The sequence below is a fragment of the Diospyros lotus genome, chromosome 6 (assembly GCF_014633365.1).
Source record: "Diospyros lotus cultivar Yz01 chromosome 6, ASM1463336v1, whole genome shotgun sequence".
Taxonomy (NCBI): Eukaryota; Viridiplantae; Streptophyta; class Magnoliopsida; order Ericales; family Ebenaceae; genus Diospyros; species Diospyros lotus.
Window position 1 is genome coordinate 16,034,120 of NC_068343.1, and position 16,042 is coordinate 16,050,161.

The 16,042-nt window shown below is 40.7% G+C and overlaps 1 protein-coding gene across 8 annotated transcripts in view; it reads left to right on the forward strand.

The window, feature by feature from the left end:
• LOC127803916 (kinesin-like protein KIN-14B) overlaps positions 1-16,042 on the forward strand; it is a 116,891-nt gene that overhangs the window by 48,466 nt on the left and 52,383 nt on the right. For 2 of the 8 annotated variants that reach the window (XM_052340541.1, XM_052340546.1), the window contains 2 exons: positions 2,404-2,459; positions 2,556-2,772. The exons of 4 other annotated variants lie outside the window; for them this stretch is intronic. In XM_052340541.1, coding sequence (XP_052196501.1) covers positions 2,404-2,459; positions 2,556-2,772 — 273 coding nt within the window. Of the gene's footprint in view, positions 1-2,403; positions 2,460-2,555; positions 2,773-3,677; positions 3,870-16,042 lie in introns of all 8 variants that reach the window. 2 more of the 8 variants (XM_052340539.1, XM_052340542.1) reach the window with 2 other exon arrangements.

Genomic DNA, 16,042 nt, shown 5'->3' on the forward strand with positions numbered 1-16,042 from the left:
AGAAGGGAGTCGACGCCATAAGAGGGGAGGTGCAATCGATGGAAAGGAATGTAGCAATCAGGCTGGACCAGGTCACATACTCGAGGACAAAGCGGGCGGATCAAGAGCGAGAGTGGAAGAGCAAAGCGAAGGAGGGAGGTAGACCTTCGGAATTTACCTAGAATTCCGAGGGATCACCTGGAATCGAAATGGGCAGGGAGTTCGAGGGTGGAATTGGAGGAAATTGGTGGCCGGAAGTGTGGGAATATCGCCTCCTCTTTGAGATTTTGGCAGCCTTGGTGGGAGAAGTTTCAGTGACTATACTGGAGGGCACATTTGTTACCAGGTTGAAGCCAAAAATCAGGGCAGAAGTTAGGGTGTTACAGCCATCGGGTCTATCGCAAATCACAAAAGCAGCCTAGCAAATTGACGACAAGATTCACATACTCCCCGCCCAATTGGGTCCTGGACCACCTAAGAACCTTACAACAGTTCCCTGTTTTTCACCTTGAGGACAAGGTGAAAGTTTGGGGGGGGGGGAGTATTGATAGGCAGCCCATAATATTCCGCTATCAGCAATAAGGACATAATAGGAATTGAAATAGGAGAAGGCCAATTGGTGCATGTGTAGACTAACAAATTCATTTAAAGGGTAGAATGGGAAGAGCAAAGAGAGGGGGGCATATGAGGGCAACATATTCCTATAAATAAGAGAAGCAAATAGAGTAGAAGGGGGGAATATCTTAGTAAGGATATTGAGAGAGTGTGGACCTCTCGAAAGTCCACTTTCTTTTTTCATTTTGTTAATTTGTTGGCTAGGAATTCTGATAGTTGTCGATAATTGCTTGCTGTTTGAATTCTTCTAATTGGGTTCCTATCATTGACCTTACAAATGATAAGGCCACAGATAGAAATGACTGATGAGTTAGAATTCATTCATGTAGTTAACCTCTAATAGTGGAATAAAGGCTTCATATATTGTGTTGTATGTGCTCTAAAAGTTCTAACACATTTTTTGTTTGATGATACATGTCTTAATAATAAGAGCAATTCGGACTCTTTTCTTATCTAAAATCCTCCTCTAAAGACTTCTCCATGGACTGTCATAAGGTTTTTTTCAAGTCTATAAATACATATTGACATCCTTCTGATTATCTCTCACTGATTTACTCCCTTATATATTTTATTATTTCTCTCCATTGTATCCATTCACTTTTTAGTGAATAGCTGTCACCTTGTTGTTCATTGACTGAGATTGTTCCTAATATATCCTTTTTTTAATATTCTTTTATTTTTTAAATATTTTAAGTAGTAACTCTAGCAATTTTTGTACTGTGTTTCTCCTTTTACACAATCTTTTATTCTAATAATAAGTATTTAGCATGGTGTGTAGGTGATATTAGATTTTGTTTAGCTTGGCGCAAGTATGATGGCATTTGATGCTTAGCTAAATACCAGATCGATTTTGTAGCGAACAGCTTGGGTGATTGAGCGGGCTCATTGTTTGCTTGTTCAAAAATTATAGGTTGCAATTACTTGGACAAATAAATAGAAATAAAATAAATGGAATATCTAGAAGTAAGCTTTTCTTTTTTGTTGTTTTTGTGTGAAATTGAAAGGTCTGAAAGGCAGGGTAAGGCATTAGGGTTAATTAAAATTTGTAAAGGAGATTTCATTAAAAATGCTTTAAGCTGATAAAGTTAAGGAAACTGAAGGATGGAAGAAGAAATGTCAAACCTTTAGTTCCCTTCCTTTCAATGTTTTACTTTCTAAGCAAGTGTATTGGAAATATAATTTCATTTTTAAGAATTAAGCACTTTTAAATTGAAGGCCTGATGTGCTGCTTCAGTTTCTACTATTATTTCATTGCTGCTTTTTGCAATATGTTTGTGCTAGGACTTAAAGCCGACAGACTCCACTTGCAAGGATCCTGTTTGTGGTCAAGTTTATTGCCCCCTTATTTATCAATTTTTGAATGGATTTTTCTCAAGTTTATACTCATGGTCCTGCAAAGACAAGTAGATGAAAATGAAAATTTGATGTTTGGTCTGATAAATTGCTCTTTTGAAGTCTGTTTAAGCAGTATGTGAGTAGGTGGACAGAAGGTGGGTTTGAGGGATTGTATCATGGTAGTTTTGTGTCCTCTAGTCTGCTAGGATAGTAGCAAGTATGTCAGTAGTGGGGTGCAGTGGTTGCTGCAAAACCTTGGGTGTGAGCCTGGGCAAAGCGGCCATTGGTGCGGATCTTGGTGATAGTAGCAAATATTTAAAAAAGGGGGGCCCACATTTGATCTGTTTCTTTTTGGCTTTGGAGTAAATTTTCTTTAGATGTGTGTGCCTTCTACTTCTCATCTTTCAGTTGTTATATTCCCTTTTTTGCTAAGTCCAGTTGTTACATTTCTCATTTTCGTGTTTCCCTTTTCAGGTGTCTAGTCCATTGCCCGAGGGATCAGCTAATGTTCAGGATTGGGACCTTGGGAGGTATAGTTTCTTCAATGATTGTAGTTCTTTGCTTTTCGATTATATTTTAGAAATTTTGGGGTTTTTTACTCTCTATTTTGAATTTATTTTTGACAGGAATGGTACTGATAAAGGAGGTCCTATGAATATTGCCCCTTTGCCTTTGGCCCCGGAGAAGGCTGAGGGTACCATAGCTTTGGTTAAATCAGGCATCGAGAAGGTCAAGACAACCCCAGCAGGAGAATACCTTACTGCTGCCCTGAATGATTTTGATCCTGAGCAATGTGACAGTCTTGCTGTCATTTCAGATGGTGCAAACAAGCTTCTGATGCTGGTATGCTTAATATCTCCGTCATCATATCATTTTGGGGTTGAAACTGACTTAAAAGAAGCATCAGAATGATGTTGAAACCTAATAAAAATAAGTATTAAAAAGATGCATTTGGCATGATGCTTTTGTGCATAGTTGAAGCTCTCACCTCAACTTCTAATTTAATCCCAGAAAGGAGTTTAACCTTTAGGGATTTTAGTTCTGATTTCTTCCAAAGCTATAACTGAAGGCATTTTTTCTTGTTTGCTCTCGTATCAAGACCATTTCAGTATTGAATAGTGAAAAAAGTTAAATCCAAGGTATTCCACTTTAACCATTGAATGGGGCAATGTGTTGACAATTTTTTACATTAGACTCAAGGAAATGTGTTCTTTTTTCACAAAAGTGGGGAAAAGTAATTATGCTTAGAGGTCGATTGAGTTGATTTTTTTAATGCCATGGCCGGTCAGTAGAGAGGATGAGAGTTGGGTTTGAGAACTAAGCTGCCTTGCCTAGAAACTGTCTGTGTGTTTCATATTGGATACTTATATAGGAGATTCTTCTTCATCTTTTGCTTAACTTTGTTCATATGGTGTCAAGCATACATTGACTGACAGCTCATTACTTATGAAGAGAGATTGAAGGTTGAAAATGGTTACTATTTTTGAACATTAGGGTACCTATGATTATGTGTTGCTGTTATTGCAATAAGCTGCCTTACCTAGAAACTGTCTGTGTTTCATACCGGATGCTTATATAGGAGATCTTCTTCATCTTTTGCTTAGCTTTGTTGATCTAGGGTCAAACATACTGTTGGTTGACTGACAGTTTGTTGCTTATTGAGAGACAGGTTGAAGGTTGAAAATAGTTACTATTTTCAAACACTGGGGTACCCATGATCATTTGGTGTTGTTATTACAATAATGCAGGTTTTAGCAGCGGTAATTAAAGCAGGTGCTTCAAGAGAGCATGAAATACTTGCCGAAATAAGAGATGCTGTTTTCTCTTTCATCCATAAGATGGAGCCAAAGAGGGTGATGGACACCATGCTTGTTTCACGTGTCAGGATTTTGTATATAAGATCTTTGCTTGCTCGATCTCCAGAACTGCAATCAATCAAGGTAAAGGACATTAGCCATTTTTTTTTTTTCTTCTCATACCGCTAGTGATTCACATGCGCTGGTTTGAATTTAAGGGTGTTTCTTCCTTCCATGTTAGGCATGTCCTGTTGAGCGATTTCTACAGAAGGCTAATACAGGACGCAGCAGAAGCTCCAGTCGGGGGTAGCAGCCCTGGGAGGTCTCCTGTGCGTTATGATCCAAACAGGAATTCTCTCATTGATGAGCAGATTCAAAGCTTTAAAGTAAATATAAAGCCAGAAAAGAAATCCAAGTTATCTTCCGTTGTTTTGAAGATGCGTGGAATTGATCAGGTGAATTTTGTACAACATTCTCTCCCCTCCCCTCCCTCTCTCTCATTGTGCTGTATTAAACCCTCCTTATTTTACCCAAACAAATCTATCTAAAAATGCCAATCTTAAAATTTTCACTTTCTTTTTCAAGTGATTGGTAGAACGATAGCAGAGGGGTGGGAAATGGGTTAACTATTATCTTCAGTTCATGTCTGCTCTAACACTCTTGGCTGTGAGGATCTTATTCCATTCTTTTGACAAGTTTGCCTGTAACAGTATCTTAGTTTTGCCTGCTTTTATGTTCCCTACTTTTGCTGCCTTAGTTTGTTTCTTTGTTTAGTCTTTCATTTATTCATTTTTTCAATATTTGGGCAAGGGAAAGTAGAAGGGGGAATAGGGGAGATGGGTGATGAAAGCTATTGCTACTACCGAAGATATCCTAGGAAGCAAAACCACGTCATTTCAGGTTTTGCACCTATATCTTATGCGTATTAGGTAAGTATTCTTGATGGATACTCGAGTCAAGGGTATATGTCAAACACACCAAAAGCCATGTGATCATGTCAGTTGTTATTATTATTACTACTACTAATTTTTGGACATAGACAATGAACATGTGCCAATAAGTTAAATGCACAATGGACATGTTATAAGGCACAATGGGGTTCTTAATGTTGAATTGTTAACCATTATCCATCTAAAAGCTTAACCTAGTAGATAGAGGGCTAACTTTATTTTTTATATTATTATTTTTACTCTGCTCCCTCTTGTGTGGCCAGACTTTATTCTATAACTAGTCCAAACACGTGCAGTTATTTAAATATTGGGTTAGCGGTGAGGTTTGAATTCAAGACTTTTTTTTGCTTTGATACCATGTTGAATTATTAACCACCGTCTTAAGCTTTTAGATGGAGGGCTAATTTTATCTTTTATATCATTATGTTTACTCTAACCACCATCCAATGGCCCTTTCTTGTTTTTTTTCCCCTTAATTTTTCCCTTTTTTCGCTAATTTCACTTTTTTGGTTCAACCTGGCAACGTATGAATGAACTGAGCCTGAGTTAACTAGCATTCGGACTCAAGTACTTAGCACCTATCAGGACAGCAGCTTTGAACTTCCTCATACCTGTCTTGCTTGCATCTGTTTCTTACCAGTCCTATAAATATACCCTGCCGCTAGGCATTTCTGATGTGTGACTTTGTCTTTTTCTCTATCTGCGTCTGGTGATGGCTTCCTCTTTCCCCCTCCCTCCCTTCATCTTCTCCTTTGCTCTTATAATGGGAAAACTCTATAATTAGAGATTGCCTACCCTCATAATAAATAAAACTTTAGGAAAAAATGTTTGTGCTTTTATATCCCATTGTGCTCTATGTTATAAGTGTTCCTGCATATGCATCTGAGTATGCATGAGAAGGTACTGGAAATGCTTTTGCTGTCATGTTTCAGATTATCTGAAAGAGTATAAGTGTTTTCATTGCTGATTTATTCTTCTGAGTTTGTTTGGTAAATCCCTCTATTAACTATTCTTTGATAGTGTTTCTTTATTTTTATCCACATTTGACTTGCTCCTTTAACTCATTTATGCCCTTTATCTCTTCTTAATTTTGATTGCTTTAAACATTATGCCTGTCTCTTCATTTGTGATATTTTCAACTTGCAACGAGCAGGAAACATGGAGACAGCATGTAACTGGAGGAAAGCTAAGGGAAATAACTGAGGAAGCTAAAAGTTTTGCTGTTGGGAACAAGGCTCTTGCTGCTTTGTTTGTTCATACTCCAGCTGGTGAGCTGCAGCGCCAAATCAGGTCTTGGCTTGCGGAGAACTTTGAGTTCCTTTCTGTCACTGGAGATGATATTGTTGGGGGAGCGACAGGTCAATTAGAACTTCTTTCAACTGCAATAATGGATGGTTGGATGGCTGGACTTGGTGCTGCAACACCTCCTAGTACTGATGCTCTTGGACAGCTTTTGTCTGAGTACTTGAAGCGGGTCTACACTTCCCAATTGCTGCATCTGAAGGTATCTCTTTCCCACCCATTGTTGTATTGCGGTGTACTTGTTAGAATATTTGTTAAATGCTGTTAGAGGAATTGATTCAGGTCAACTTTCTGTTCCTATTTTTTGTAGTGTCCTATTCTTGTATATCCTATAAAGAATAATGGGATCTTAATGATTCTTCTCTATATATTGTATATTCTGATTGCTTGAATAAAAATGAAGGAAGGTATTCATTCGATAAAACTTTTGTTCAAATACTTTCATCTGTCTTGAACTCATACTACCTTGTGTAACTAGGTGATTTGCACGAGAAACATATGCGTCCCTTTTTCTTCAGCCATTGTTTGCAATTTTTTTGTTCTTTCAGTTTTCTTTTTATTTTTCTTTATAAAGGGCATCCTCAGTGCAAAAGACTTCATTGCTTTTTGAGGGTCATATTGGCACACAGCCATCCCCTTGCTCTCTTTTTTTTTTTTTTACATGGATAATTGCATCAATTTATTTCCTTGTTTACTTGCCAATTAACTTCTCGAATATGTTGTCTTCCCGCCTGCAGCCAGTGAAAGCACTAGGTGGAACAGCCATTGATATGCCTATGTCTGGGTCATGGATCTTGATGTACTCAATCTGGTTTTAGAAAAGCTTAGTACCATGTTTCAAAATTTTGAGCAAGCTCATGAATTGGTTTGTTGATTTCAACCAACTAATGCTTTTTCATAGATGGTGGGTTCAAATTTCCCCATCATTATATCTTTCAACTCTTTTATCCTGAATGTATGTCAATGTCACATGGTGTATACTGCCCAACATGGATTTTGTTAACTAAATTGCCAAAGCTTTGCTGGCCTCAAATTTGTATTTTTTGTGTACCTAAAGACGCATCTGTTCAAGGGGCTGGCTGTTGGACAGTTTGGTCTTTGTTTCCCCTTTTCTATTTCACAGTGTATATGACTGGAGAGAGAAGAACATTTGAGAGCTTAAAGAGTCCTATTTTTTGTTTAAAGGGAAACATTATTTATTTTGTTTTTCTTCGGTAAATTTGGATCCCCCCTTTTGTTTGCCCTCCCTCGTGCAGTTCATAGATGACATTTTAATTTTGATTGTGCATAGTGTCAACTTCTTGTTTCCTATCTGTTCTTTTACAAGATTTACCCGTATAAGATGTTCTTGGTGTTAATTCTTATCTGCGTATCCAACAAAAAGTTTTAAAAAAGAGATGCCCTTAGCACACTGTCAAGTCTCGAATCTGAGACTTGGGCAATTCTAGAAGAGCTGAGGATTTTAAGAAAGAGAAAGGGAGGGAGAATTTGAATTAGAGAGAAAGAGAAGAGAGGGAAAGAAATTACAGAGGGAAAGATCCGAATGTATTCATTGATAGATCCCATCCTCATATACACTGCCTTTTATAGGCTAACCCTCCTGGTTGTTATTGTAACTGATTGCCTACAAGTGGCATAGGCGGCACCGCCAATCATATGCTTATGTTATTACAGCTATAGCTATGCATCTATAGGTTTATTACACTTATGCCATTAGGCTTGTGACAATCCCGGCCCCTAAAAATCTTCCTTGTCCCCAAGGAAGGTGAGTAGTTGAGCAGCTCGTGGAAATTGATTCAACAGTTGGGGTGGGTATTCCCAAGTGCTATTCTCAGGGTGCCGATTGGACCACTGGACCAACACTTGGATGAGGGGCAAGGGGCCCTGATGGACTACCCGTCTGTCGATGATAGCTAGTGGTTCCACTGCGCCGTCGGCCTCTGCAGCGGCAGGAGGCAGATCTGGGCTCACAGTAGCATTAGGTTCGATGTACTTCTTCAGGAGAGACTCATGAAATACGGGATGGTAGTCCACGTTGGGAGGTAACTGTAGCTTGTAGGCAACTTGACCCACCCGTTCCACGATGCGAAATGGTCCGAAGTACTTAGGACTGAGCTTGGTGGGGGGTGGCAGCAGAGAATGAGGGTTGCAGGAAGTGTCTGACCTTTAGAAAGACTTGATCGCCTACTTCAAAGTTTCGATCACTTCGTTTGCGGTCCGCATCCTGCTTCATCCTGTTGTTAGCGGTAGCCAGCTCTTGCTTGAGTAGTGAAATCATCTCCTGTCTGTCTTGCAAATTCTCTACTGCGTTAGATTGTGCCCTATTGATACCAGCCATGGCGGGCATTGTAGGTGTCTGGTATCCGAATAGAGCCTCAAAAAGAGTCTTCTTGATGGTGTTGTGGTAAGTTGTATTGTACCACCGCTGAGCTAAGGATAGCCACTTACCCCAACTCTTAGGTCGAGCAAAGCACATACATCGCAAGTAAGATTCCAAACATTGATTGACTCTTTTGGTCTGCCCATTTGACTGAGGATGGTATGCTGATGACATATGTAGACTCATCCCTAGGTTCTTGAACAATTCTTGCCAGAAGTGACTGGTAAATATTTTGTCTTTAATCGAGACAATGGATTTAGGTAATCCATGTAGTTTGGCCATTGTATCAATGAACACTCGGGCAATTTCCTGGGCTGTGAATGGATGTGTGAGGCCAATGAAGTGAGCAAATTTGGTCAGCCTGTCAACCACCACTAGGATCTCATTTCGGCCTTCTGACTTGGGTAAGCCCTCGATAAAATCCATAGATATCTCCTCCCACACTTGATCCGGTATAGCTAGTGGTTGTAACAATCCTAGATAAGCCACTTGTTCATGTTTGCAGCGTTGGCATGTCATACAAGTTGCCACAAACTCCATAACTTCTTTTTGAGGCTTGGTCAAAAGAACATTTGCCGAACGCGGTAGTAAGTAGCTCGAACCCCTGAGTACCCGCCTAATGGAGAACTATGTAGTGCTTGTAAGATTTTGGATTTTAGTTCCTTGTCATCCCCCACAACTAATCTGCCCTTAAACTTGATTAGGCTATTGGACATAGAATACCCTTGGTCATTGGTATGCCGAACTGCCAATTGAGTTTGGAGGGACTTAATCCATTCGGACTTTTCATAGCTTTCAGTAACTTCCTTGACCCAATCAGGCACCACTGTTGTAATGGCTTTACATTCCCCTTCTTCTGTTCTTCGCGACAGAGCATCTGCCACAATGTTCTCCTTCCCCTTTTTATACTGTATCACATAATTCAGGCCCAACAGTTTTGATATTCCCTTCCGTTTCAGGCGTGTATGCAATTTCTGTTGTAGAAGGTGTCTTAGGCTGTCATGGTCGGTCCATATTATGAAGGGGGCTCCTTCCAAATAGTGTCTCCATTTGTCGATAGCTATAATCATGGCTAGCAACTCTTTTTAATACATACTCAGCCCCCGGTGCCGAGCAGCCAGTGCTTGGCTGATATAGGCTAAGGGTCTTCCTTCTTGTGTCAGCACTACCCCTACCCCAATGTTGCATGCATCGGTGTCCACCACAAAGGCCTTAGAGAAATCCGGTAATGCCAGAACCGGGGCTTGTGTCATTGCCTTCTTAAGGGTGTTGAAAGCATCTTCAGCCTGGGAATTCCATTTGAAATTGTTCTTTTTGAGTAATTCAGTCAATGGCTTATTGATCACTCCATAATTTTGTATAAACCTCCTATAATACCCTGTTAACCAAGAAATCCCCTTAGCTCCCTTATAGACGAAGGCTTAGCCCATTCCAACATTGCTGCAACTTTACTAGTGTCTGTACTGACTCCTTGGCCAGAAATGATATACCCTAGATAATCCACCTCATTCTTTGCAAAGGAACACTTGGAGAGTTTAACAAACAGCCGGTTAAATTTCAGGATTTCAAATGTGGTTTTAAGGTGGGATAGGTGTTGTTTGAGGTTAGGGTTGTAAACTAAAATGTCATCAAAGAATACTAGGATAAATTTTCGCAAGTATGGGGCGAATAAGTGGTTCATAAGGGCCTGAAAAGTGGCTGGGGCATTGGTGAGTCCAAATTGCATCACCCGAAATTCATAGAGGCCTTGGTGTGTTCTGAAGGCTGTTTTATGGATGTCGATAGGGTTCATCCTGATTTGATGATACCTTGCCCTCAGATCTAATTTAGTAAATATGGCAGCCCCATTTAATTCATCGAGTAGATCTTCAATCAAGGGAATGGGGAATTTGTTTTTCATAGTAAGGTCATTTAGCTGTCTATAGTCTATGTAAAAGCGCCAAGTACCGTCCTTCTTTATGACGAGAAGTACGGGAGATGCGAAAGGGCTTTGACTAGGTTGGATAATGGAAGCGTGGAGCATGCTTCTGACCTGTTTTTCAATTTCAGCCTTCTGATAAGGGGGGGTAACGGTAGGCTCGGGTGTTTACGGGCTCAGAGTTGGGTTTCAAAGGTATAGTATGATTAAACAGGCGGTTTGGGAGTAGGGTGTATGGTTCCGCAAATAATTCCTTGAATTCCATAAGCAATGGGCGTAATATAGTAGGAAAGGTTACCTTTGCAAAGAGGTCCGTGGCGGTAAGGCCTTCCTAATCATCCTTCTCCATGGCTCGAATGGAGAACATCTGGGATATCTTCTCTTTCCCTTTCAGTAACAGTTTCTGTAACCTTTTTCTTGTGATCATCTTGCATTCCCCTGCCTCGAGGCACCCTTTCAAGGTCAGCTTCCTTCCCTTCAAATCTAGTGTGACTTCCAATTTGTTGAAGTCAAAAGTCAGCGGGCGGACTGTCCTCATTCAATCCACCCCAAGGACAATGTCATAGCCTCCTAGCTCCAAAATTCTCAAATTCGTAGGGAACTCTTTCGCTTGCATCAGCCATTTAAACCCCACACTCTTGTAGTTGCTATACATTTTATTGCCGTTGGCTATAGTTACGGATAAGGGGGCAGTATTCACGAGTGTGCAACCTAATTCAGTGGCAGTTGCTCCATTGAGGAAGCTGTGGGTGCTGCCACTGTCAATCAGCACCATTATCCTTCTCTTGCCCACTCTTCCTTCAACCTTAATGATTTGCCCCGCATGTCCCCCTTTAAGTGCGTGAAACGAAATTTCCCCTCCTTCATCGGCAGGATCACATTGGGGGCTCTCCTCCTCTGTTTCTTCAGGGTCTGCTTGCTCTTTCTCTAGTATTTTCTCCTCACCTCCTTCCATATTCAGTAGTTGCCTTCTACATTGGTGGCCAGGACTATAAGGGTCTCCACATTTGAAACATAGTCGCATCTGCCTCCTTACTCCATAGTGGGGTTTCTGATAACCAGGGCTTGCTGATTTCCTCTCGGTGGACCTGTACTCCCTATCGCTCCTATCTCTCTAGTGTGTCCACTAGGGGGTAAACTGATTAGTGGACTCGTACGAGAGGAGGCCCTATTCCTTTTGTAGATTGCTTCTAACGTCAGTTCTTGTAATCTGGCTTTTTCTGCCGCTTGTCTAACTGTGATTGGCATCATCATCTTCACCATTGATCTCAACTCATCCTTAAGCCCACTAATAAAGCTGGACACAAAATATTGCTCAGTAAGTGTCGGCTGAGCATTCCACATTAAGGCTCCTAGCTCTTCGAACTTTTCTAGATACTCTGTTACAGCCCCCTCCTACTGAAGTTTATTGAATTCTTCTATTACATCTGCCATATTCTTCTCTCCAAATCGCCTACACAATTTTTCAGCAAATTCAATCCATCTCACCCCGAGTCCTCAGTACCTGGACCATCCTTGAAACCAGGAATTAGCCGTATCATTAAGATAGGCTGTGGCCAATGTAATTTGCTGTGGCTCAGCCACATTATAGTATTGGAAGAAACGTTCACACCGGCAGATCCACTACCTTGGCCTTGTTCCATCAAACAATGGTATCTCCAACCTTGGCATTGGCGTGTGAGTACCAGATTGTAAATGAAAATCTCTTACCTGAGGATCCATCTCAATTCCTTGCACTCCTTCCGACTCCACTTCTCCCGGAGGTCTCGGAAGTATTCCAGATCCATTCGAATTCGGTCCAACTCCCGATCGCGAGGGAAATTCCGTTTGCAAACGGAATTGTGGTAAGGACGAGAGCATATTAAACATGCTATTGATCCTTTGACCAAACTGATCCATCGTTTCTCTATGCCTCTCCAGCTCGTGTTGCATATCCTCACGAGAAGTCGCCAATTCCTCTCGCACTCCTCCTCGCATTGCAGCCACGTCTTCCCTACTTTGGGTGATAGCTTCGTGTGTCTGCGACATTCCGAACTCCAGCGCTTACATTCTGGTTTCCAATTGTTTGAGTCTCGTTCCTTCCGCCATCTTCTGCTGCGCAATTCCGTCCACAAACAATGCCGAGGCCGTTAGCTCTGATACCAATTGTCAAGTCTCGAATCTGAGACTTGGGCAATTCTAGAAGAGCCGAGGATTTTAAGAAAGAGAAAGGGAGGGAGAATTTGAATTAGAGAGAGAGAAGAGAGGGAAAGATCCAAATGTATTCATTGATAGATCCCATCCTCATATACACTGCCTTTTATAGGCTAACCCTCCTGGTTATTATTGTAACTGATTGCCTACAAGTGGCATAGGCGGCACCGCCAATCACATGCTTATGTTATTACAGCTATAGCTATGCATCTATAGGTTTATTACACTTATGCCATTAGGCTTGTGACACACACAAGGTTCCTTGCTTTGCAAGAGTTGGGGGGAGAATTGATTTTATACAGTCTTACTGTTTCTTGGCAAGGCTGTTTCTACAACTTGTACCTGTGATCTTTTTGTCGTAGAGGAGCAATTTTACTGTTGCTACCAAAATAAAAAACAAAAAACAAAAAATCAATCATTTGGCATCATGACATGAACCATATGATGACGGTCGACAAGTTTAAACACAATCTGATTTGTGCTAGAATATAAGAAAGCAATATAAAACAAAGTTAAATGCACCATTTTGCTTTCAACAATTGAATGAAAGGGGATAAAGCTCTTAATAGTGTTGAAAGAGAGTTAGAGAAGCCATTTTATTGTTTGTCCTGCCATGGTGGTTATATTGAACAATCTAATGAGCCAATCCCACATCAATAGTTACCAGGGAGGTCTTGGGTATATTACTTAACCCCATGAATCCCAAAGTTAACTTCAACTAGCACTTTTTGAGTGAGGACTCATAATGTTGCATGTGGTATCAAAGCCAACATGGGATACTACCTAGTGGGTGCTAGCTAGGAAAGTGCTTTTAACACACAGATCCTCACACCAAAGTGTTAGCTGAAGTTGGCTTTTGGTTTATGGTGACCAAGTAATAGGATCCAAGACCTCCCAACAACAAACTTCTGATTTGGAATTGATTCATGAAAAATAGAAAATGGGTCAACATTTTGTGAAATATGAATTACTTGGTTTATGGAACCAAGTAATATACCTATCATTTATGGTTTTTCTGAGAAAAGGATGATTAATTTCTGCCAGGTATTGCCTTAATGGATACTTTTCCCAAGAGATTATGAAGTTCCTTTGTAAATTCACCAATGTGGCATGTGAATAATTTTGAATTGTTAATCACCTTCTCATTGAAAAGCTTAAGCTATTAGATGAACGGTTAACTTGTCTGCAATCTTGGCTGGTTAGAACAGTGGTTGAAGTAGTCTTAGGTCTTCTGTTGAAAATGGGGACCATGTGCATTGTTGGGAAAATAAGTGGCTGGCCGGCCTGTGTTAAGGTGAGGTTTCCAAGGCTTTTTCAGATTTCTGAAGTTAAAGGTTGTTGTATTTCTAACATTGGGCCTTGGTCAGGTCTTGTGTGGATTTGGAATCTATGTTGGAAACACTCTTTATTTCGGTGGGAATCTGTGCATTTGGAAGATTTTATGAACCTAATTTATTTCTAACATTGGGCCTTGGTCAGGTCTTGTGTGGATTTGGAATCTAAGTTGGAAACGCTCTTTATTTCAGTGGGAATCTGTGCATTTGGAAGATTTTGTGAACCTAATTTCCTCTCAAACTTTCAGTATCGATTCTGAGGACAGAATCTCTTGGTCTTTGGTTCTAAGTGGGGGCTTCTCGATTAGATCTTTATGTCTACAATCGGAAACTAATGATGTTTTCAATAGGGGTCTTCAATCATTGAGGCTTGTTAGGAACATTTGGATTACTTTTGCTCCTCCTAAACTGGAAATTTTTATTTGGTTGCTTCTACTAAACAATATTAATACTAAGGTGAATTTTGTAAGGAAAGGCATCTTAGATGAAGATAATATTTGATGAGTCAGTGACATGTTCCTGTGTGAGGTAAGCTGGAATTTTGATAGAATCCTTACACAATTGATTGAATTTTAGCTCTTAACAGTGGGAACTCCTCAATTACAGTAGCTTACAGCAATAGATGTTAGCGAATACAAGGAAAGAAAACAAAACAGGCCTATTCGAGAGGGCCTCACTCTCCAATGACTTCTTCAACAAATTTTCCAGATCCTTCTCTCTCCTCCTCCCTCCCCTTTTATACCTATTTCTCATTATGTTTCAGCCACGTGAATGATTATTCCCCTCTAACCAACTTCTGACTCTTTTGCCCTGAATCAATTCCCTTGGTTGCCCCTATTGTTCCTCTCCTTTTACGCCTGCTTTGATAGGTGAGACTAATGGGAGTCCTAACAATACTCGCCCACAAGTTTCACCTTATCCTCAAGGTGAAATTCAAGAAATTGATGCAGGATTTGATGATAGGATTCCCAGGTGGCTTCTAGGGGTGGTAACCCCTTCCATTATATCAGGACCTCAAGGTTCCGTAGATTCTTTCCCTAGCCCGGCCTTACACCCAACAAAAAATTCTGGATGCACCTTTATTTCCCACTCAATTGTTAATTAGTCAGGAAATTCGGTAGTTTCCTGCACGTTCCTTCCGCTTTGCGAAGCTGGGAGATATGGAATACGGGGTGGATCCCACAAGAAGGTGGTAGGGACAGCTTGTAGGCCACCTTTTCGATCCTTTTCTCCATTGTAAAGGGCTCGTAGAACTTAGGTGACAACTTCTCGTTCATTCGAGTAGCCAATGTTTTCTGCCTGTAGGGGCAAATTTTAACATAAACCAGGTCACCCACCTCGAATTTCACATCCCTACTTCTTTTATCTATTGTTTCCTTCATCATTGCTTGCGTACGCAACAGTTGGGACTGCAACTCTTCCAAAACAGAATCCCTCTCCAACAACTATTGTTCAATCGTTGAAACAACCATGGTGCCCTTCTCGAACCTCAACAGTGGGGGAGGTTCATGCTCATAAACTATTTGGAACGGAGTCAGTCTAGAGGAGACATGGAAGGATGTGTTATACCAATATTCTGCCCATGGCAGCCAGCTGCACCATGCCTTAGGCTTGGAGGAAGAAAAGCATCGAAGGTACGTCTCTAAGGTGTGATTTAAAACCTCCATTTTGCCATCGGACTGAGGGTGGTTGGATGTGCTTCTTCTCAATTGAGTGCCTTGCAGCCTAAACAACTCTTCTAAAAATGGCTAACAAAAATTCTATCTCTATTAGAAACTATAGAACTTGGAACCCCATGTAACCGCACAATCTCCTACACAAAAATTCCCGCAACGCTAGCCACTGTAAAAGGGTGTTTCAAGGCAATAAAGTGTCTGTACTTATTTAGTCGATCCACAACCACCAAGATAGTATCCATCCCAATTGACTTAGGTAACCCTTCGACGAAGTCCATGGACACATTTTCCCAAACTTGACTAGGAACTGGAAGCGGCTGCAGCAACCCATCGGGTGATGGAGCCTCATATTTATTCTGCGCACACATAACATTGTTGAACATATTGTCGAATGTCCCGCTTCATTCCCACCCAATACACATTGGCGGCTATCCTCTTATAAGTCTTGAGAAGAAACTCGGAATGACCCCAGCCAGTCCATCATGCCCTTCCTTCAACATTAAAGGAATTAAAGAAAGACAATTTTAGAAAGATACAACCTGCTCTTGAACAGCAAATGGCCAT